This window comes from Tinamus guttatus, unplaced genomic scaffold, assembly GCF_059628265.1.
Source record: "Tinamus guttatus ecotype Peru unplaced genomic scaffold, ASM5962826v1 Tinamus_guttatus_pri_ptg000439l, whole genome shotgun sequence".
NCBI classification, from domain to species: Eukaryota; Metazoa; Chordata; class Aves; order Tinamiformes; family Tinamidae; genus Tinamus; species Tinamus guttatus.
Genome location: NW_028288973.1, coordinates 1590452 through 1611377, shown reverse-complemented (window position 1 = coordinate 1611377; position 20926 = coordinate 1590452). Strand labels below are relative to the sequence as shown.

General features: G+C 48.7%; 2 protein-coding genes across 3 annotated transcripts; both read right to left on the bottom strand.

The window, feature by feature from the left end:
- Nucleotides 1-1695: 1695 nt before the first annotated feature.
- FOXRED2 (FAD dependent oxidoreductase domain containing 2) lies at nucleotides 1696-10269 on the bottom strand. Its single transcript, XM_088531906.1, has 8 exons — nucleotides 9743-10269; nucleotides 7990-8241; nucleotides 6982-7251; nucleotides 5657-5823; nucleotides 4817-4982; nucleotides 4065-4306; nucleotides 3000-3170; nucleotides 1696-2237 (listed from the first exon to the last, which is right to left on the bottom strand). Exons 1-8 carry the CDS (start codon nucleotides 10267-10269, stop codon nucleotides 1972-1974), a joined length of 2061 nt encoding a protein of 686 aa, XP_088388032.1. The 3' UTR covers nucleotides 1696-1971.
- Nucleotides 10270-12670: 2401 nt separating this feature from the next.
- On the bottom strand, nucleotides 12671-19311 carry EIF3D (eukaryotic translation initiation factor 3 subunit D). 2 transcript variants are annotated; one of them, XM_088531910.1, is made up of 14 exons: nucleotides 19181-19311; nucleotides 18720-18765; nucleotides 18215-18351; nucleotides 18029-18114; nucleotides 17441-17513; nucleotides 17213-17328; nucleotides 16864-16996; nucleotides 16121-16268; nucleotides 15806-15936; nucleotides 15509-15594; nucleotides 15160-15289; nucleotides 14563-14705; nucleotides 13224-13504; nucleotides 12671-12937 (listed from the first exon to the last, which is right to left on the bottom strand). In XM_088531910.1, the coding sequence occupies exons 1-14, from the start codon at nucleotides 19301-19303 to the stop codon at nucleotides 12900-12902; spliced, it is 1671 nt and encodes a 556-aa protein (XP_088388036.1). In that variant the 5' UTR covers nucleotides 19304-19311; the 3' UTR covers nucleotides 12671-12899. The 2 variants fall into 2 exon arrangements, with proteins under 2 accessions (XP_088388036.1, XP_088388035.1); XM_088531909.1 differs by lacking the exon at nucleotides 12671-12937 and adding an exon at nucleotides 13005-13108.
- Nucleotides 19312-20926: the final 1615 nt, after the last annotated feature.

The following is a 20926-nucleotide window of genomic DNA, read 5'->3' as shown; positions in this document are numbered from 1 at the left end:
ACCGGCCGTTGAGCGGCCACCGCTCCTGCCCGCCAGCTCCCAACAGGGAACTTGCCAGGTTCGACCCTGGAAACATGCACGGAGCCCGCGGGAAGAGTGAGGGGCGCTGCTTCTGTCAGTCGCTTTTCTAAGCAGAATCACAATTTAAGGCAACACGTATGCTGAGAATTTACAGTCTTCAGATCTCTTGAGGGATTTCGAGGGTGGTGGAAGAGAAAATGTTTAGAGAGGGTGTGTGCATCTGTGTACAGAAGGGCTGCAGGGCTGCCCTTCATGTCAGCACATAGAGGAAATGAAAGGGGCTCTAGGTGACAGCCAGTCAACCTGATCCAGTCACCAGCTCTTGCTTTCTCCTGGATCAGTAGAAAGCCTGTGATGCCCAAGTTGTAGCAAGTAGCAGCACTGGCCAAACAACTAGAGGTCATGAGAGCCCTGCAGATGCAGTAATGGAATGTAGAGTTTGTGGAGTGATGGTGATCTGCACCAGGTGAGAACACGACATTTTTTCTTAACAGCATGTAAGAGCTACCACACCAATCTGTTAGATCTCTTGGTAGCAGTAGCATCACCAGCATGGTCCACTATTCACAAATAGGTGCAAGAACCCCCTCTCATGTCACTCACCTCCTCTGTTCCCCAGCCTCTCCAAACATGAAGCAGAAGACTTATGTAAAGTGGGGTTTCACAGAAACAGCAGCCAATTTGAAAAATCGTGAACTTCAGGTACATCAAGGAACAGCCCTGGCCCAGTCCAGGGTATAAGTAAGCACAAGTGCTGAGGGATATTCTCTTATGTTCTAAGTGATTGAAACATATGTCTGTGTGGCGGTAAGAGCCTATTCTCTCTTGCCCCTCCTCTATTCCTACAATTCACAGGGACATTGTAAGGTTGAGCTCTAAACTGCTCTTGATTTACAAGTGCAAGGCCTTGAGAAGTGACAGGCCTTGGGAAGGGAGTGGCAGACAGGTACTTATGGCTGACAAAGAGGGAGCAATAAAGTGCACACAACCTACCAGTCAACACTTGTAAGATCTCAAGGTGACTGGAGGGGAAATAAAGTAATACAGGTTGAGCTTTTTAACAACATCAAAACCCACCTCAAACTTTCTTGATGGGATATAGTGCAAATAGGAGAAATACTGATCATGCTTTATAAAACACAGGGGCTAGCATTTCAAGATGTTTGGTGTGGGAGAACTGTGTGGACAGCAGGGCCAGTTCCAGTACGACTCTCAGTATGTCCTACGCCTTCTAGGCAAGATGCTCATCCACTGTGGAGGGAAAGGTACAGAATCACAGAATGGTTGAGGTTGGAAGGGATCTCTAGAGATCATCTAGTCCAACCCCACGACATGGCGGTCTTGTACATAGCAGTCCTCTGTGGAAAATGACTAATTACCCTACCTACACTCTAACTTAAAAAAAAAACACATCTCTACTCAAGTTGCACAACTGGCCATCATTCAAATGCTGGGGAAAAAAAATTGTTTGTGAAGTTTGCCTAGAGTACCGCTTCTGGATCCAGCATACGAGCAAATCTGCGAGGACACATGGCAAACACCATGCAGTAATCAGAGAGTCTGCACCAGCCTGCTGCAGAATGCAAGTGTGTCATCTCAGAAGAGGGACCTGATATTTTAAGTTTTCTGGGCATTCTTGCATTCTCTTCTTGGACATTGCTGCACATATTGGCCTGTGAGATAAAAAGAAACACTGTCTTCAGGCAACTTTGAACTCTGCAAGTACAAAGCAGAAGCCTCAGAATCACTGGATTTCAGCTCCTGGCTTAGCCTCCACAACACATTGGTCCACTTTGTAACAGCAAGATCTGAGCAGGTCTTTGGCAATTTGTGATCAGTGGAAGGGTTGGGCATGAAAAAGGTACATGGAAAAGGGAAGAGTCCTGCTGTAGATCTCTGTTACAATATTGTCACAACAGCACCTATGGATTTCAGTGTGGAGTGAGAAGGTTAAAGTTCATCCTTTGCATTAACAACATGCTGCAATGGACGGACTGGCATTGCATGGTCTTGTAGCAATTGGTCCTGTGACCCCTCGTGGCTGCTGAGGAGTCTGTCGCCTGCAAAGTCCGTAACAGTGTAGTTCTCCAGCAGGCCAGCTTCCATGGCATGGCCCTGGAGTCTCCTTGTGCCCACAAGCCCCTGCATTCTTACATATCCCTGCTGACAGAAGGGAGGCAGCTTCTGGCGGGTGAAGGCAAACAGGAAACAGGATTCTGCAGGGAGAAGGACCAAAAATCAGACTCAGCAGAGACACCCTACAGAGAGTAATTCCTATGCTTGAAAATGCTTCAGTGCTTGAAAACTTATTCAGAACAAAAGGGAAACGGGATCAAGGACAGGAGTCAGAAGTCTTCCACCTGGTACTCTGTCCTGCATGGCAGCAGAGTAACCAACTTGATAGTGCAGAGCTTGGGAGATGTAGGATGGCATCCCTAGTCTGCACTTTGACAGGAAAAAAAAAAAAAAAGAGCTGAATTTGAGTTTCTATCCCCTTGTCATCTTCCTGGTAGCCCAGAATTGCTTGCCTCTGCGTGCCAAGTGGGTTTCCTGTGTTAGGTTCCCAGAGAAGAGTTCTCCAGTTGTAACATCCCAGCAATCCCTCTCAACAACAAATCCCATCAGCAATATGTGAAAAGAGAACTGGTACCCAACAGTACAAGGGAACATTCAGATAATGGAAGAGGAGATAAAACTGCAGCTCGAAAAGGGAGTGAACTGAACCTAGTATACTTTTCCCTAAAACAGGGTGTTCTGTAGGTAGTCACTTTCTTTCTGGTGGTGACCAAGAGCACAAGTTATTTGGGAACATAGACACACACCAGCACTTCTCACTGTCTGGGGAGCATATCAAAGAGGTGAGAGATCACTAGCTCATCACAGGGAGATCTCAGCTAGAGCATCAGAGATTGCTCCTGTTGTACATCCTTCGCATCCCTCCTCTTCCTGCTGCCACTTCTGCCCATTGCTGTCATTACCTGCAAAGAAATTGCGCAGGTCAGTGCCTAGGCAGTTCTCCAGGAAACGTCTCAGTGGCAGGATGTGAGCATTTGGGGCTGTCCAGTCTGTCAGAAAATCCTCCACGATGTGATGGATGGCATCTGGGCGGGGGAGAGGCCAGTCGGGGGGGCGAAATCTCATCTCCCGCTCTGCCAAGAGAACATTAAAGGAATCTCTCAGAATCAAAATGGCATTAAAACGGGCTTGGGGAGAGGAAAGCAGCAACAGCAGCTGTTCCAGCTCCTGCCTTGGCCTTCTAATCCTTACCTCATTTGCAATACCCTTTGCTAGTTCCATCCTGAACACCCCTGCCACTTTACAGTTAGCCTTGACTGTAGCACTTCCTGTCATTTCAGTTCTGTTTCTTCAGCCCTGTTCCCTCTGGGTAGGGACTACCAGTTAGGCTGAACTGTGTGTAAGCTTTAATGCTGTTACCCATCACCCTGCTCTCTGAGCAAGTCAGGCCACAGCCTGACCCTGTGTTTCTAAAGATGAAGTTTCAGCACATTCATTTCCCCAGGAAGTTTGTTCTGAGCATGTTTGTTTGCTGGAGGTAACATTCATCTTCCAACTCTTGCCTTTGGCAGTTCCCATCACCACATGACCCCTCAGACCTGGGCAGAAAACAGAGAGCAGCTTCCTTTTGGCAGTGACATTGAACCCTCCAGTCATGACTGCCAGGACTCTGTAATACAGATGCACTGCAGGGTGCTGGGCAATGTTCATGGTGGCCTAATAGCTCTGGAGTCTTTTGGGGAATAGGGAAGTTCGCCAGCACCTTTGTTTGTCTCTCTTCTCAAATATGAGGTCTTTAGTCCTACTGCTCCATTTCCGTATGACTGATGGAAACTTCTTGCCATTTTCCAGCTTTTTCTTTAGCTCATGTAGTGATAGCAGATATGTCCTGGAAGACGGACATGAAGGAAGTGGAGAAGGAAAGTATGCAATGCATTTGGGTACTTCCTCTTTGGCCCTAAAGTATCTTTAGCCCTCTTGATCTTGCTCATTTTAGATAACTACCAAAGAGAGGCTGGAGAACTTACCTGTTGGGAGGCGTTTGTAATAGTAAATGACAGGGTGCAGAAAGTTGGACTGCCAGGCGTGCTGGGCCTCCCCTACAGCTCGGTTGTAGTAGAAGACATCTTTATCAGCCCCAGAGAAGTTCCTCCCGTACTCCATGATGATGACAAACAGCCCGTTGGCAGCTTTTCTCCCTGTCTGTGTTTCCAGCTCAGCCAGGACTCCAACAGGGTATTCTTCAAGGTATTCAAATGCTGTAGCATTCCTAAGAGATACAACCACACCTGTGAGACTTTTCTGTCTGCGAGACTGAGAAAAACTAACTGATCCATCTGTCCCTTGGCTGATAGAGAATAGGGCCAAAAAGTCATCAGATTATAGTATTTTTTGGTCATTACAGACCTGTGCTGCACTTGATGCAGAGCTTACAAAAACTGCATATGCTATTAAAGACTCCATTATATTCCCAGACCATTCCCCAGATATCCCTCTACATCAGCATAGCTCAGGGAAAGCTCTTGAAAAGGTACTACACCTCTGAGCCCAGCAGGAAGTTCTGGACCATTTCAGCCATTTAGGAGAGAGGAGTAATTGGCAGGATGGGATTTGGTGACACCAGCTGGGGTGGCAATACAGGGCTTGAGGTGGCTACCTACATGATGCTGACGCCCCTGTATAGCAGTGGAGCAATTTGTATGTGGCACTGTGGGAATTAATGGTAAAGGAAAAGGGATTAAATGATGGAGTGCAGTGCTGGGAATAATTACTCACTCACTCTCTCAGCAGTATGATGTCAGCCAGGACACTGAACATCTGGTAGAGGCCTGAGGCCTCATTCACCCGCTTGATGATGGAGTTGGTCAACTGTGTAATAGGGTAGACCGTGGATGGCCAGGGGACACCATGGTGACGGTTTTCCAGTAAGCGGTGGACTGCACGAGCTAAGACATGAGAGAAATAAAGGCATCTGACTTAAAAATCCAAGCTTACACTTTTAAGAAACATGCAGGCTCTGCTGTAATATACACAGATACCGTCAGGACACAGTAAATAAGCTTTGCAGTTCAGCTGTGCGCCGGCTCTTACTGCTCACCACTCAGATCACTGCTAATTGCAGTACAGAAGCCCTCAGAAAGCTAAAGCAATAGTAAGTGGTTGGCAATGGGCAGAGGTGGGGTCTTCATGGATATTTCATTACTCCTTGGCAGCCCTTTAATGAAAAGGATGGGCACAAAGACACAAGTTCTGTCTACTGGCCAAAGCTGGTAGGTTTTAGCTCCAAAGCACAGACCTCTCACCCAGAGCCCATCACGAGGCAGAGCATCTGGCTGGCAGAAATGTTTTCTGTTACATAAATAGGAGACAATGAGCAAGCGAGATACAAGACAAAACAAAGACAGACAATGAAAGACTTCAGATATGATCCCAAATCACTTCCCTCGCCTCTCCTCCGCTTTGGACCTTGCCATGCAGCTGTAACTTGGCTGTGAGTTATTCTTCTCACTGTTAGCACCCGATTATGGGTGAACTCTTTCCAGCAGTAAGCTATGAATTTTTCCTTTGAAGCCTAGGGCTGAACCCCAATTCTGCCCCTCCTGTGCACCCCGTTACTCACTTGTGTACCGGAATCCATGGATGAAGCCCCCGGCAGATTTCCTGAAGTCAACAGAGTGGCTAGCAGTGCCAAGAATGAAGAGCCCCCGCGTGCCTCTGGACTCGTAATTGGGTTTGATCTGAGGATACTTATTTTTATTCCCTTTTCCTGGCATCAGTCTAAGGGATCTAATGCACAAAATAGAAGAGCAGGATGTTAGGAGGGAGACGGGTAGAAAAATAAATCATTTTTGATGAGGCACAAAACTGTTGTCATTTTGAAAGATATGCACAGAACTTCATGTCTCCACTGGGTTCAGTGGGATTTAGTATTTTCTGTAGCACTAGGAAGTCAATAAGTGTCTTCCAGAAGCCAAGTGTGCTCATTTCAAGAGAGCTCTGGACAAGATCAAATTACAGCCTTAATCCTGACAGTGAATTTTAAAAGAGAGCATAACTATCAATATTATCTTCAGCTGTAGGATGTACTGGGAGACAAACTAAGATGGAGTGAAGAATGCATCCTCAGTGACAGAAAGCAGACAAAATGTTTTGTACTGATCTACATCTATACCATCCTCATTCAAAAAATGGCTAACGGTCTCCACAAGGAAGGGCTGAGAGAGCTGGGCCTGTTCAGCCTGAAGAAGAGAAGGCTGAGAGGGGATCTCATCAATGTATATAAGTACCTCAAGAGAGGGAGTGAGGAGGATGGTGCTGGCCTCTTTTCAGTGGTGGCCACCAATAGGACTAGAAGAAGCATCTACAAACTGAAGCACCAAAAGTTCCACAGGAACTTAAGGAAAAATTTCTTGACAGTGAGGGTGACAGAGCACTGGAACAGGTTGTCCAGAGAGGCTGTGGAATCTCCTTCTCTGGACATCTTCAAAACCCGCGTGGACGCAGTCCTGTACCATGTGCTCTAGGTGACCCTGCGTGTGCAGGGAGGTTGGACTAGATGACCTCTAGAGGTCCCTTCCAACCTTAAGCATTCTATGATTCTATGCTCTGGGGAGCAAAGATCTTCAGTTCTGAAGGCACAGGCCTTTTCTGTCTGAGCCAAGTCACAAAAACACCATTTACTCAGCCCTATAGTCTGTCTGTCAGACGACAGAGGTACATGTGCTGCCACTGGCTCATGGATGTAGCTGCAGAGTGAACAAAGGACCGTGCAGCACCAGATGACTCAGGGGACACGGAGGACTAGGCAGTAGCATCAGGATAGGAACCTTGAGCATCCCCTTTCTTCTCTGGTTGGACCTTGCAGAGTCTACCGCTATAGATATCTCCTTCCCTCTAGAAAATGTTTTTTTTATTTTTTTTATTTTTTTTATTTTTTTACCTCACCTGTTGTATATAGCGAAGTCAAATTTCCAGCCCAGGCAGCGAATGACACGGTCATAAGGTGCACGGGTGGCAAAATTATCCAGCTCATCCTGCGGGAGGGTGATGGAGTCAATGCCTGCGCTGGTGTTTCTGTTCTCCAGGTAGTAACGGAGCGTGATGTGCAACTTCCCTTTCTTGTCTTTGACAATAGCCAGATCTTCTAGGTCGCCCTCCAGAAGCCCGTCAAGAGATTTGAGCTGGTACGTGTCCAGCAGGCCATTGTTAATTGCTCTACGAGTGAAGGGGAATGTAAAAAACACTACAGGAAGGGAGGAGGTGCCATCTAGGATTCACTCCCAGCTCCTGGACACTGCACAAGTTTACTCAGGATCCCACTCTCCTCTTCAGGATGAAAGTGAGCCCTGGTGCCTCAGCGCTAACGGGAGCAGTGCTGGTAATGCACTCGGAGAGGCAGTGCCAGGCCTCACTCCCGTAACCCATCAGGGTGGTTACCCCTGTGCACCTAGCAGAATAAAAGGGGAGCCCAACCACTCGCCTGGCCCCTGAGCAGTCATTAATGCATTCATTTTCAGAGCATTTCTGCGAGGCACAGGAGTGCCAGTAGCCTTATCTGAACGATGGGGCTTAGAGCCTCACCACCATCTAGGAAGTCTGTGGCAGAGCAAGTAGCTGGATGTGGATCTGCTGAGCCCCAGACTTGTACTCAGATTACTGAGCTGCCCTTGCACGGGATCATGTTGGGAGCTAGCACTTTTTATGATATATTTCTACAGAAACATTTCCATGTTTCACACAGGTCAGTGAAGAGCTCTGAAAGCTCCTGTGTGCAGAACCTGCAAACTTGGGCTGGTTCTAAGCCAAGGACCTAAACACAAACGGCCTCACATTTCCTTAGTGACCCTCAGGACCACAGTGCCTGCTGTCCCAGTCCAACGAGTCTCCTGGGCAAGAAGTGATTCTCCCCTGATAATACTCCAGCTGCATTAAAAAGAAGAAGACGTTTCCTACCTCAGGTCTCCAACGTAGTGGGTGGCCCAAGAGAGACGAACACGGGATCGGCTCACCATGTGGATGAAATTCGTGACGCCCAGAATGTTCTCTGCTGTCTCAAAGGCAGAGTTCCCTCGGCCCAAGATCAACACAGTTTGGCCAGCAAAGTCCTCTGGATTGATGGACACAGTCTCATAACCCTCAACATACTCTGAGCCAGGGAAGTTCACCACGTTGGGGACCCATGTGCCAGTGGCCACCAACAAAGAGCTGCAAAAACACAGACACCATTAGGGCATAGAGGAATCGGAGCATCCTTCCACCTCCTCACTCCTGTCTCCTCCTCCCTTTGCAAAAGACCATTCTAAGGTGCCACTTCCAGCCACAGTGAGTCAGCTGCTTGGTGCAACTGGTGCTGTGGTCTGGACAGAAACCTCTCCCCAGCTTCTCTTAATGATCTACTCCTATTTTTCCTGTCACTAAGCCAATGAAGACTAGTAATGTCCTTTTAGCAAAAGTCCATGCATCAGCTGTACAGATTAGCTCCACTCTTTTCCTAGGTCTCCCTTGGTAGTTCATTAATATTCATATATTGCTCATACATACTCACAATATTTATTAGAATACCAAAGCGTTTCATAAGTTGATTATATGTTGCATATTTTGATTTAAAATTTGCATTGGCTTTTAGCAGTGGAACAAAAGTAATTTTAAAGCGCAATAGGAAATGGTTTTAATATTTTAAAATTTAAGTATTACTCATAAAAAATATGTTATCAGAATTAATACTAATCGCTAACACTAAAAGTATGGTAATCTTTTTAATATCTCACTGTAGGAACTGCTATGTAAATTTTAGGGGATTTTTTACGACATACGAGGAAATAGCAGATAGTTCAAGGCAGCAGCACTGTCTGCTGTTCCAGCCTTGTTCCCACAACTCGTAGAGTAATTCACTCATGCTGTGTGGTGCCCAAGATTACATGTCTGTCCCTGATTTTTTTTTTTAAACATATTTGGGTTAGCTGAGGTGGAAAGTCACTGTGCTGATTGACACAATTTTGGAATAAAGGCAGTAGTGGCTATGGCGAGTACAACTGAGTTATTTTTTTACCCAAAGCAAGAGTCTTGTGATAGAAGACATGATTTCAAGCTTACGTATAAAGCATGGAAATTCTGATGGTGGAAACCACAGGCAGTGAGATAGGTTTGTGCGCTGTGGAATATAAGGTGCCACCACTCACCAACCACCTGCTTTTTGGCAATGCAAACTTCTGCTCTGACACCTCCTCATGGAAGGCAACACTTTTCCAGGAGCAGTTATTTTTCCCATCTGCTCCATATATCATTGCAAATATTTTTGGCCATGCTGGCAGATAAGCCTTTGCGCAAAGCCTCTGAGAGGCCACGAAACCTCCATCCTTGGAGATGGTCAAGCATTGAATCACAGAATCACAGAGTGGTTGAGGTTGGAAGGGACCTCTAGAGATGATCTAGTCCAGCCCCCTGCACCCCTGCAGGGTCACCTAGAGCACATGGCACAGGGTCAGATCCAGGCGCCTTTGGAAGATCTCCAACAAAGGAGACTCCACAACCTCTCTGGAGGAGGCTGGACAAGGCTCTGAGCAACCTGAGGTAGTTGGCCCTGCTTTGAGCAAGGGAACAAAGCAACATTTAGATTTTTTTCCCCAACCTTTTTGATCCAATTGATTCTGAGACTCTGAAGTCACTTGTGGAGAGCTGCATAGACAGTCCTCAGCTTGCCCATTACCTGCACTTGTACTTCTGCCTGTTCTGGTCCATCAGGACGAAGTAGTGGCCGTTCCAGGCCTGCAGATCTGCGTCCAGCGTGACATGGATGATGGCCGTGTTGTACTGCACCCGCAGCTCCAGCAGGGCAGCGAAGTCCTCCAGGTAGCGCACCATTGCGTCGGCGTGTGGGAAGAAGTCGCGGGAGTAGCGTCGGAAGAGCAGCCGGCGGTCGTGGCTGAGCAGCGAGTTCCAGTCGTGGCGGAGGTTGAACTCGCTGTTGGACTTGCCCGTGTACTGCTTGTTGATGCTGATGAGCTTGCGGTGCCGGGGGTAGAGGGCGAAGAAGCTGCCAGGCGCGTGGCCGCGCTCGAAGACGACGTAGTCCCTGCCGGCTTGCTGCAGGAAATAGGCCATCTGCAAGCCCGACGGGCCGGCCCCGATGATGCAGTAGTCGTGGTGCAGAGAGGCGGCGCTGCCAGTGGCGCAGCGCACGGCGCCCACGCACAAGGCCACGCTCAGGAGCGTCCCCCAGGCCGCGCGCGCCATGGCAGCTCCTGCAGAGCCTCCCCTGGTGGAGAAAGCGCCGGGGGAGAGTCACGGGGGCAGGGGCTGCTCCAGCGACCGGTTGCCCCCATCCTCTTCCCCTCCTCATCCCCATCTTCATCCCCATTCTCATCCCCATCCCCATCTCCATCCCCATTCTCATCCCCATCCCCATCTCCATCCCCTTTCTCATCTCCATCCACATCTCTATCCTCATTCCCATCCCCATTCTCATCCCCATCCCCATCCCCATTCTCATCCCCATCCCCATCTCCATCCTCACCCTCATCCCCATCCCCATCCCCATCCCCATCTCCATCCTCACCCTCATCGCCATCCTTACCTCCAACCTCATCCTCATCGCCATCCTTACCTCCAACTCTATCTCTATCCTCATCTCCATCCCCAACTCCCTTCCCATCCTCATCATCTCCAACCCCATCTCCATCTTCTATCCCCATCTCCATTCCCATTCTCATCCCCATCCCCATCTCCAACCCCATCTTCATCCCCAGCCCCATGGTTATCATTGTCATTGCAGGGGCACTGTGGCCCTCATGGCTCTGCCCCATGGCACCCAGAGTGGGGCCCAGCCCCTCTCCCTGTCAGCCAATGGCAAAGAGAGTCTGGCTTCTTCAGCCAATGGGCAGCACTGCCCCACAACCTCCTTCCTGCTGCCAACCAATGAGAAGTGGGCCTGGCTGCCCCAACCAATGGGTGGCACTGCATGATAACCCCACTCCTGCCCCCTTCCTCCATTCCATGTCAACCATTGGCAAAAGGGAGCCAGAGTCTTCCAGCCAATGGGTGCCCTGCACCCCCCCGCCGCCGCCCCAGCCAACAGCAAAGGGCGTGTGGACACCGGAGCCAATGGACGAAGCCCTTCCTTGCCCCCGGCTTCACTGCGGCCAGTGGGGAAGAGGGGGCAGTTGACCCTGGCTAATGGGGAGCAAGCACCTCCTTTCCCCCCACTCCCTGTCAGCCAATGGGAAAAGAGGGCACCGGCCGGCCCGCCAATGGCACCCTGCGCTGCCTGCCCCTTCCCATTGGGGGAGCCCGCACGCTGCCCTCGCTCCTCAGCCAATGGGGACAGGGCTTGGCCCCAGCGACCCTCCCCTCCCCCCACCCCGGGCCAATGGGGGCAAGGGCGTGGCCGGCGCGCGCGAGGCGCCGCACGTGACGCAGTGACGCACCTGGCGCGCGGCGAGGCGCGCGGGCCGCTCCCGCCGCAACCGCAGCCGCGCCCCGGCGGCCCGGCCGCTTCCGCCCCGCTGCCGCCCCGCCCCCCGGCCGGTCACGTGGCGCCGCCGCCGCTTCCCGCCGCCGCGCGCGCGTCACGTGACAGAGGCGGCCGCTGCGGCGGCGGGAAGACGGAGCAAAAATGGGCTCAAAAACCCTGTTCTGAGAAGCTGTGGGCCCCAAACGAGAGAATCCTCCGCTCTCCTTAATGACTGCACAAGCCCCACCCCCGAGGAGTTATATATATATATATATATATATATATATATATGTACACATACATACACACACACCCACAGTGCAATATATATAATTCCCAGATTTGTTCCAGAGGGGTGTTTTCACTCCCTCCTTTCCCGATTTTCCTTTCCTTTTTCACCCTTTTTTCTTCACCCACTAATTTTAACCATATACCACAGAACACCTTTTAACAGAACAAAAATGACTTTATTTTCTTTCAATTGATTTTTTTGACTGCATGTTTTTTTTAGGCCTCAAGAACAACATCGTGCAAAGACAGACCCCCACTCCCACCCCTCAACAGCATCGAGGAGGAATTATTATCCCCCCTTTCCCAAACACACTGTTCTGCTCTCTGCCTCTGAAAAAGAGGAGAGGAACAATTCGAGAACAAGGACAGGGCCGGGAGAGAAGGAACAACAACAAAAAAATGCCCACACTTAGATAAACCCCCATCCTCTTCCTTTCCTTGAGGAAACGCTGCAGAGAAGAACCACCAAAACCAAAGAAGTCAGACAGTTAAAGGCAGGTCATCCCACCTCAGCTTGCCTGGCCTCCTTGCACAGCGCAAAACTGTTTATTAGTCACGGCCACATACATGTAATTGGGAGTTACGCAACTGACCTTCTCAAACAAATTACGCAGCAACTTTAAAATTTCCATGGTAATAATAGAAAAAGGAAGAGACGGCCTAATTTTACGGTGTACACGCACCCACCAGTAAGGTATTTTTTCATATCACAGGAGCAAGAGTTCCAGGTCAAATGTCTTTCCCCAGAGAACAGAAAGCACCCAAACTGCATAGATCAGGAATCCCAAGTTGTTTTAGACAGCAAAGAGCAAAAGAGCAGCTGTCCAGTTAGAGAGTAGGACTTCTCCCAGACATGCCTGCTTTCAGACGAGGGATCCCTCAACATCTTGATATTCACTTAGAAAGCATTCACAGACTTGTCTCACTCATGGTAGGTAGTAGCACATTTCTAACGTTTCACTTTGTATTCTCTCCCATTTCTAGAACTGTAGTAAAAATAAAAATAAAAAAAAAAGATCCTGATGTCAACAGCAGCCAGCATCCACTATTGACTGCAACTAAGGAGCACCTCGCATCACATCCTGGCCATATTTAAAGACACTCCTCGGCAAGTTCCATTCTCCTAGTCAGTGTTCTGGACCTGTCCCTTGCCCTCGGCCCCTTAAAAGAAAAAGAAAGAAAGAAAAGTTAGACCTTCCTCAGTACGTAGAGGCACAACATCTGTGCTAAGGCTCAGCTCTTTTTACTTACCTTCTTGGTCCTTCCCCTTTAGTACTTTCTGAATGTCATTACCAAACCTCTTTTCCATTACTGACTTGAACAGCCTCAGGGCTGCACAGCTGTCGCTGTATTAGCCACATCTAATGCTTAGATGCAATTTTAAGTTTATATAACCTTTTTCATTCAGTAAAGTCACTGAAAAGTAACTATCGAGCACTTTACAAACCTTCCTCTTCCTCCTCCTCCTCTTCATCTTCCTCATCTTCATCAGAGCTGAAGGTGCCATCAGGCAAGCTGTAGATGCGGATCACTTGCTTGTTGGGGTCTTTAAGGATGAGGTACTTCCCCTCATCTAGTTTCATGCAGATGTCAATGACGCATCGCAGGATGCCCCAGGCATTCTCTATACTCAGGTTAATCTGGCTGGCAAACTCATTTGGCTTGAACTGCTGGGTGCCCAGGATCACGTGTCGGGCAGAGTCCTTCACGTGGTAACGAGATACGTACCTAGAAGGACAAGAAAGCAAAGGAATACCGGGAGATTCAGATCACCCAACACAAAACATCAGCAAGAACCATCCTTACACTGCAACACTGAAACCTGACAGCATCTCCTGGCTAAAAGCTGTTTCTGTGTCTCAGTTGTGTACCTCATAATCCTTCTACTACTTCAAATCAGAATGGATGGTACAAAAGATAGAAAAATTATTCCTACAAAAAAAGAACTTTAAAAGAGCAGGATTAAGCAGGGAGTTTAGATTCAACAGATGTAACCAAGTCACTCCCATATCACAAAGTTAGAATCCAGAAGAACTGCAGAGTCACCAGAATTGAATTAGTGAACATTTCTCACTAGTCCCAAGTAGAAACGAGTAAATGTATATATATAAAACTTGTATATATAAAAACTTGCATCACAGTAACTATCTAGTAACATTTCGATAGAGGCAAAATAAACGGTGCAGCAGACATTTCATTTGTTTTTATATCTACCAATGACTCCTTGCTAAGGGACTCACATGTGCTTTGTGCTGCTGCTTTGCAAAGGAACCATAAAAAAACCTACTCTGAGACACGAGGGAAACTGCGTGCCTGGAAGAAACAAACACGCAGAGCAGTTCATTCAGCCCACCAATAATGAGACACGGACCCACTGATTCTAAGCCAACAGTTCAAAACGTGTGCAGGGGAGGTACTGCCATAGCTCAATTTCTCAGCAATGATGCACTAAGGATCTCAACCAAATTCCTGATAGGTAGCACAGCATTTGAATGTATTTCCCTTGTTGGCAATCTCAGCAAATAAGCCAAGAACTGCACAGGCTGCCTGCCTCCCACGAATGAGGTCTCTCAATGGCTGCGCATCAATCCCATGTCAAGGAGAAGCAGCTCACATGGGCTAGGGTCCCTGCTGGTCCTCTCAGCACAGGCTCTTTCTGCATACCTCAAACGTGAGGGAATTTTACAATTGCTCACATTCTACGCATAAACTAATTCGACAAATCCTGTGTTTAAAACAATGGAAAATGCACCTGAAAGATGTTTGTTGTGAAAATCCTGTCTTACCCGAGTTTAAGATATTCTGATCCAGCCAGCAGCGCACAACATGTCCAACGAGCTAATTTGTAGCTGTTGTTTTTCAGCTCTGTGGCAATTACAGCTCCTCTCTGAGAATCAAGCTTCTGGCGCCAGTCCACTCCATTGCAAAACTGAGAGGGGAATCAAGACCAAGGTCACCCTAACAAGTTGGAATCAGTCATTTCTTCAGCCACCTTGGCATTATGCAGAAGTTCTTTTGTCCGCCTTATGACAGTATAACAAAGGAATGCAAACAGGCATTTAAATCCCTTGCAAAGCAGAAAGGGAGAAATGAGGACAGTAGGTATTGGTCAACATAAGCAGAACTGGTTAGGAAGGGAAGAGTCGAGGGAAGCATTTGAACAGACTTGCCACTGCACAAAACACAGGAACAGCAGAGGGTTCCAGCTACCTTGTATTTGGAGGAGACTCCCAGGCACTGCTTGCCCTCCAAAGTTACATTTGATGGAACATAATAACCAAGGGGACCCTATCGGATGTCTGTCTCATCTTGCCCGCTATACCTGGCATGTCAGGCAGCAGTGAAGCAGTTAGAGCTAGCTTTGGGACCTCGCTCTTTCTCACCCGGGAATCCCACTCGTTCAGCGTTTTGATGTTGATGAACGACACTTCTCCATTAGCTCCCGTCATCACTCCATCATGTTCGCAGCGCACAATGAGATCTATATCATCCCCCAGCTTCCACCTTCGGTATCTGCAAACAAGCACTCCAGGGAGTTATTCCTGACCCTCGCTCTTTTGGATCTATGGAGGTACTCGGCAAATCCTTTCACCCTCCATATGGACACTGTGAGGAGGTCCAGACATCTGTCTCACAGAAAAGCTACAGTACAACTACTGATAAGCTTTGCCTGCAAATCACACTGATACTGTGCACCCTTGCCAAACCCAGGCACCAGAGACAGCAGTGTACCTGTACGCAACAGAGGCTACTTCATTCTTATCCATGTCATCCTCCACAAAGGGGTTTGGGTTGGGAAACTTGTATTTTTCCTTTCCCTGTAGAAGGAAAAAATAAAATAAAATAAAATTAAGGAACCTTATCTCCCACCTCTTTCCAGGCTCACACAATACTAGTGTGAAGCATCTTCATCCTATCAAACGTTTTTGTGCAGAATAAACTCTGTTAATAAAGCTTTAACAAAAATCTCTGAAGACTAAATCTCTCTCTACAACATCAACCCTACTACCAAGGATTGTTTGATCGTACCATTCTCAGACACTGCTGGGAGAAGTTGTGGTTGATGTAGGTGGCCTCCATGGCAAGGTTGCGTGGAGAATTAAATGAGTTACCCTCTTCCTGAGGAGGTTCATTAGCTGTTTCACTCACTGTCAGTAGATCTGGGAAAAGAAGGAGTCACAAGTGGTTACACCAGAAGAACAACTATGTTGCCTTCGAGGAGTTTCTTGCCTCATACTGAAAACAGATTAATGTTGAAGTTACCCTCCACAGCTAGTAACTGTACTGCAAAGGTCACTTTGTTTCAGGTATAATCTGGACACTAGGGCATGAATTTAAACTCACCAAAATCAGAGTTGTCTCTCTTGTCAAAGAAAAGCTTGGATCCAACTCTTTGGACAATGATGTCCCAGGAATACACAGAGCGAGTGCAACTCATCAGTGTGGCCAGAATGGCATCTGTGGCAAACACATTTCCTTGGGTCTTTGCCAGCTACAGGTAAGAAAGAGGAGAAAAGGGCATTTCAGCAATGGGAGCAGACATCTTTCCCCTTTTCAGCTCAGAGCAGAGGTGTTGACAATTTCTTCCCCTACTCTCAGAATCCAATTGCTATACAAAACACAAAAAGCTGCAGAGCAATCCATATTGAGCCCTGCTTCTACAAGGTAAAAGGTATTACAAGCAGTGAACCAACTGGCTGAGAAATTTCTTCATTGCTGATAGTATTGTAAGGACAGATCTCCAACAGCTGAAACCAAAAACCAACCTTCAACAATCTGACATGCATTTTTATTTTCCAATATAGCTTAAGTGCTAGTCTGCCTACCTTTCCAGAATTATAGCTTTTCCTTGGCCAATATTCCTAATTTTATATTAATATATCTGCGCTTTAGATCTAAGAAAATTAAGTTAGCAACTAAATCTCTTCCCTGTTAACAACAGAGGGATCTGTGTTTTTTCCTGCCCACCTCTCCCTACTCAGAAGACGTAGTTTTACCAGCAGACCCTTAAATTTGGTCCAGCTGTGACAAGAGGTCTCTAACAGCACGAGGAAACACTCCTGGTGTGTGCCAAAGAGCAGACATACCTTTCGGATAACTGGGTCATCAGTAGTAGTGACAGTGTGGAAGATGCGCTTGATGCTCCTCAGCAGCTTCTCGTTCCTTGTTGTGATGCGGTCAAAGGCTTTATCATAGTACTCCAAGGCTCCACAGCACTCTCTGCACACACATGATAAGGCTCTATTCGTGCCCCCATGCAAACCAAATTGCCCATAAATACCACAGGGTTGAAGGGGCTGTCAGGCTTTCCCTTATCACTCCTGCTTTGATGGCTGCAATGGCAGCACTGGGCACGGGCCAGGAGGCCCTTGTCCTGCTACTTTCCAAAATCCAGGTGGTCAAGGAAGCAAGCAGCCGCCTGTTTTAGGAACTCACATGTCCTGGGGCTCTGACACCTCCAGGTAGCGCATCTTCATCAGCCGAGGGAAGTCCATCTCTTCTTTCACCTCCCAGTCACTGCGAACTTCAACAGAGGAGTCGCGCGGTTTCTGCTGCGTGGCGACAGCATCGGCAGAGAGACAGAGACACAGCACATAGGGATTTGTGACGGAGAAGTTACCTCATGAAAACTAAATGATCGCAGGGGCCAGAAAGTCAATTTACCTGTGATTTTTGGTCCCACTTCTGCCTCACTCCAAACTGTTTCTGAAACTTCTTCTGTAGACGCAAACGATCCCTAGAAATGCAAGTATGTGAAAAGCCATCGAGACAAAGTTCTAAGTTCCTAGATGCCACATCCACTCCCACACTTCCAATTTACCACCAAAGGAAAAATGTCTTTAGGCACCAAGTCACTGCAACACTTGCTGAGCTCTCTGTTGATCATGATGCCTGAAACATTACAAGCTCTGCTTTTCAATCTGAGCTCCTCTTTAAATAATATTTCCTCTGAGGACAACAACACAACTTTCAGAAAAGCTATGCTCCACTTAAAATTACTGTAGCCATTTTCTGAACTGGGTTTAGAAACTCTCCAAATTAGGTAGGTATTTGAAAAGCATGCTTGCAACCAGAGGCAACTTGACTTGTCAGGCGACAGGACTTGAAAATATTCTGAAGTTCTTCCTTGGTGACTCTTAGCTCTAGTGGTTTCTAATGGTTACTGTCTACTACAGTAACTTGACAGATTTATCAAAACTTTGTTGACACACTTGACATGACTACAGCACACTCGCATCCGAGACCCCTCACCTCTCCTTCTGCTTGGCACTCTTTGGCAGTGTCTGCATGCTGAACTGCAGCATGTTCCGACGGTCCTTGTCCCTCCGAAGGTTCCTCTGTGAAAAGGAGAGGAAGGAAAGAAAAAAAGACGTTTAAGTCTTTAATTGTCCACCACTCGAGTTCTCCCTCAAGAGAGTTTCATCAAGTAGGTGGTACCTGTGCAAATCGCATACGGTTCCTCTGGTAGGCGGTTTTCTGCGTTCGTGCCGTATCCACCAACTGGAAGCTGGTCTCATCCTCCTCGTGAAAATAGGCGTATTGGCTGCCTCCCCCAAACTGTGAGGAGTACTTGTCTGAAGACAAAACACAGCACCTGGCTAGCCAGCTCCGAGGAAAAGACCAGGGGCTCAAGGCAACAAACCCACCAATGCCTTCCCCTTGGTCTGAAGCGTGGGCACTTACACCTTGCCCCTTCCTCTCCCTCCAAACCTCCAAGAAAAGCACCCATGGGGAAGCAGTACAAAGGCAGGAGTAAACCCTAAGGCCAGGGAGGGCCCTGTGGAGCTCTCCCAAGGGTGAGCCTCGCTTCTGAACATAATGAGCTCCTGCTGACACACATAGCTAACCATTAGAGCTGCCACGAAACATGAAAGCAGGAAAGACATTTGAAGCAAACTTTGCATGGCACAAACGACCGGCGCAGTCACCAGACCTCACGTACTTGTGTATCGCTTGTCCTGATACGTGGCTCCTGTCCAGTCCGCAACCTGAGGATAAACATTCAAAATAAGTGAGTAGCAACACGACATTCGTGGCCACTCTCACTTCACGTGTGCGGGACCTCAAGCAGCAAAAGCTAATTATGTATTCTGGAACAAACCCTTTTAGCTCCCACCACTGCTTGGTGGCGTTAGTAATAGCTCACAACTCTGCTAATCAGGACTCACTACAAAGAATGCTTCAAGATTAAGCATAGCAATTAGTAAGAACCTCTAAAAGAAAAACAGTAGCACCTTGCACTGCTTCAAGACCAAACGGAGAGATTAGTAAAGAAGCTCTAAATGGAAAGCAGCAGCATCCTGCACAGGTGAGGTGTAAGAAGGGACATAGGGGTCACTTAGCACAGGGTTAACACAGAGGTGTCCACCTCCTGCTGCGCCATGCGTGGGCCCGATCCAATACCTTTCCTAGGCGGTCTCCTTTACTGAAGGGCTGGTACGGCATATCCTTGAACTGCTCGGGCACCGCGCAGGGGCCCCAGCCGGACGGGTTGTCCTGGATCACGGGTGTCACGAACTTGGCCATTTTGAAACCTTCGGGAGCAAGGAGGACACGTCAAGAAAAGCGCCGAGCCCAGGGGCTCAGCGGCGCCGCGCGGGCAGCGCTCGGTGCCCGCGGCGGGAGGGACGGGGCCGCCTCCCCGCCGGGCCGCGCGCAGCGAAAGGGCTCGGCCCGACCGGAACCGGGCGCAGAGGCGGGGCCGGGGCCCAGCGGTACCGGGACCGCCCCCGATGGCTCCTCAGCCGCGCGTCCCCGGCCGCCCCTCCCCCGCGCGGCCCCGATGAGGCCCCGGCCGCCCCTCACCCGCGCGGCCCCGGACTGGCCCCGATGGCGGCAGATGCGGCGGCGCAGAAAGGGCCCGGCGCGGCTCCGGCCCGTCCTTAGCGCGTCATCGCCGCGCGCCGTCGCCGCGTCACCCTGATGACGTCTGAACGATAGAGCCGCCGGAGGGAGCGGCTAGAAAAGCCGCAGCGGGCGCCGCCATGACGCGCTGCGCGCCCGCCAGTGTCCCAGAGTGCCCCGCGGCGCGGGGGGAGCGAGGCCGTTGCGGGCGGCGGGCGCGGAGGGGCGGGGCTCGCGCCCCGTGTAAGATGACGTCACGCACAGCGCGTTTTGGGCTGCAGTTAGTCGGTCCCCGCTGCTGGTGGCGACTTGTTATCATCGTGGTGAGGCTGCAGCCTCACAGCCTCTTCGTTAGCTGTGCAAAACCATACAGGGTTAAGGGGTGGGCGCGGGACGACCTTAGTGATAGTAAAATTTTCCTGCACGTTGGCAATTTTGGTGATTTTGATCTGATTGATCCGGTGGGCAGTGCTGGGAGGGCACAGGTGGTTTCACAGAGCTCCTTACTGTCATAGGGCTGCTTGGCGACGTGGTCACGGAGGTGACTTCGCCAGGTCAAGTAAACATCTGCCTTTGGCAGTGCTTGAGCACGTTACTCTTCCTAAAGCTTAGTAAAACAAGTATTTTCCCCCGTCCACTTGCGCCAGGTTGTTCTACAGGCATGAAACAAACTCAGTGCAAAGTACGGCAGGTAAATTCACAGGTTTTCACACATAGACGTGGAACTAGAAATCAGGAGATCTGTGTGTGTGATAGAGAACAGTTTTAACAGGGCTCCTGACAAGAAGCATATCAATAAGACAGTGTATCAGAATGGGAAGCACGATATAATTGTCAGACACAACTTTTTTTTTTTTTATTAGCCTCTTGAAATAAAAATGTTTTGCAAAAAATGCAAGGTAGTCTTGTTTGCAGTTGCTTAATCATACATCTGACCTTGGGTTTTAGAGGCTGTTGCAAGTATTTCACTATGAGGTGTAAGAATGTGTGAAAAGTGGCAATTGCAGTTGTCCTTGATGCCTTCACAATATGGTATTTGATGCCATGTGTTGTCTCTGATGGCTGTCCTTGACCTGCTAGGGGAGAAACGTAGGGCTACAACTTCAGATTCAACTCCATAGCCTTTCTGGGAGATCCTGAAAAAGTAATTTGATATGTGCCTCAGGTCCCAGTCTATATCCCAGAGCTGGGATATGCTTCCTCCCTCTCAGGTGGTGAGAGCAAAAATTCACTGGTAAATCTTAGATGTTCACATACATCAATTTTCCCTGCCATTAAAAAGAGCAGATTCAGTTTAGCTATCTT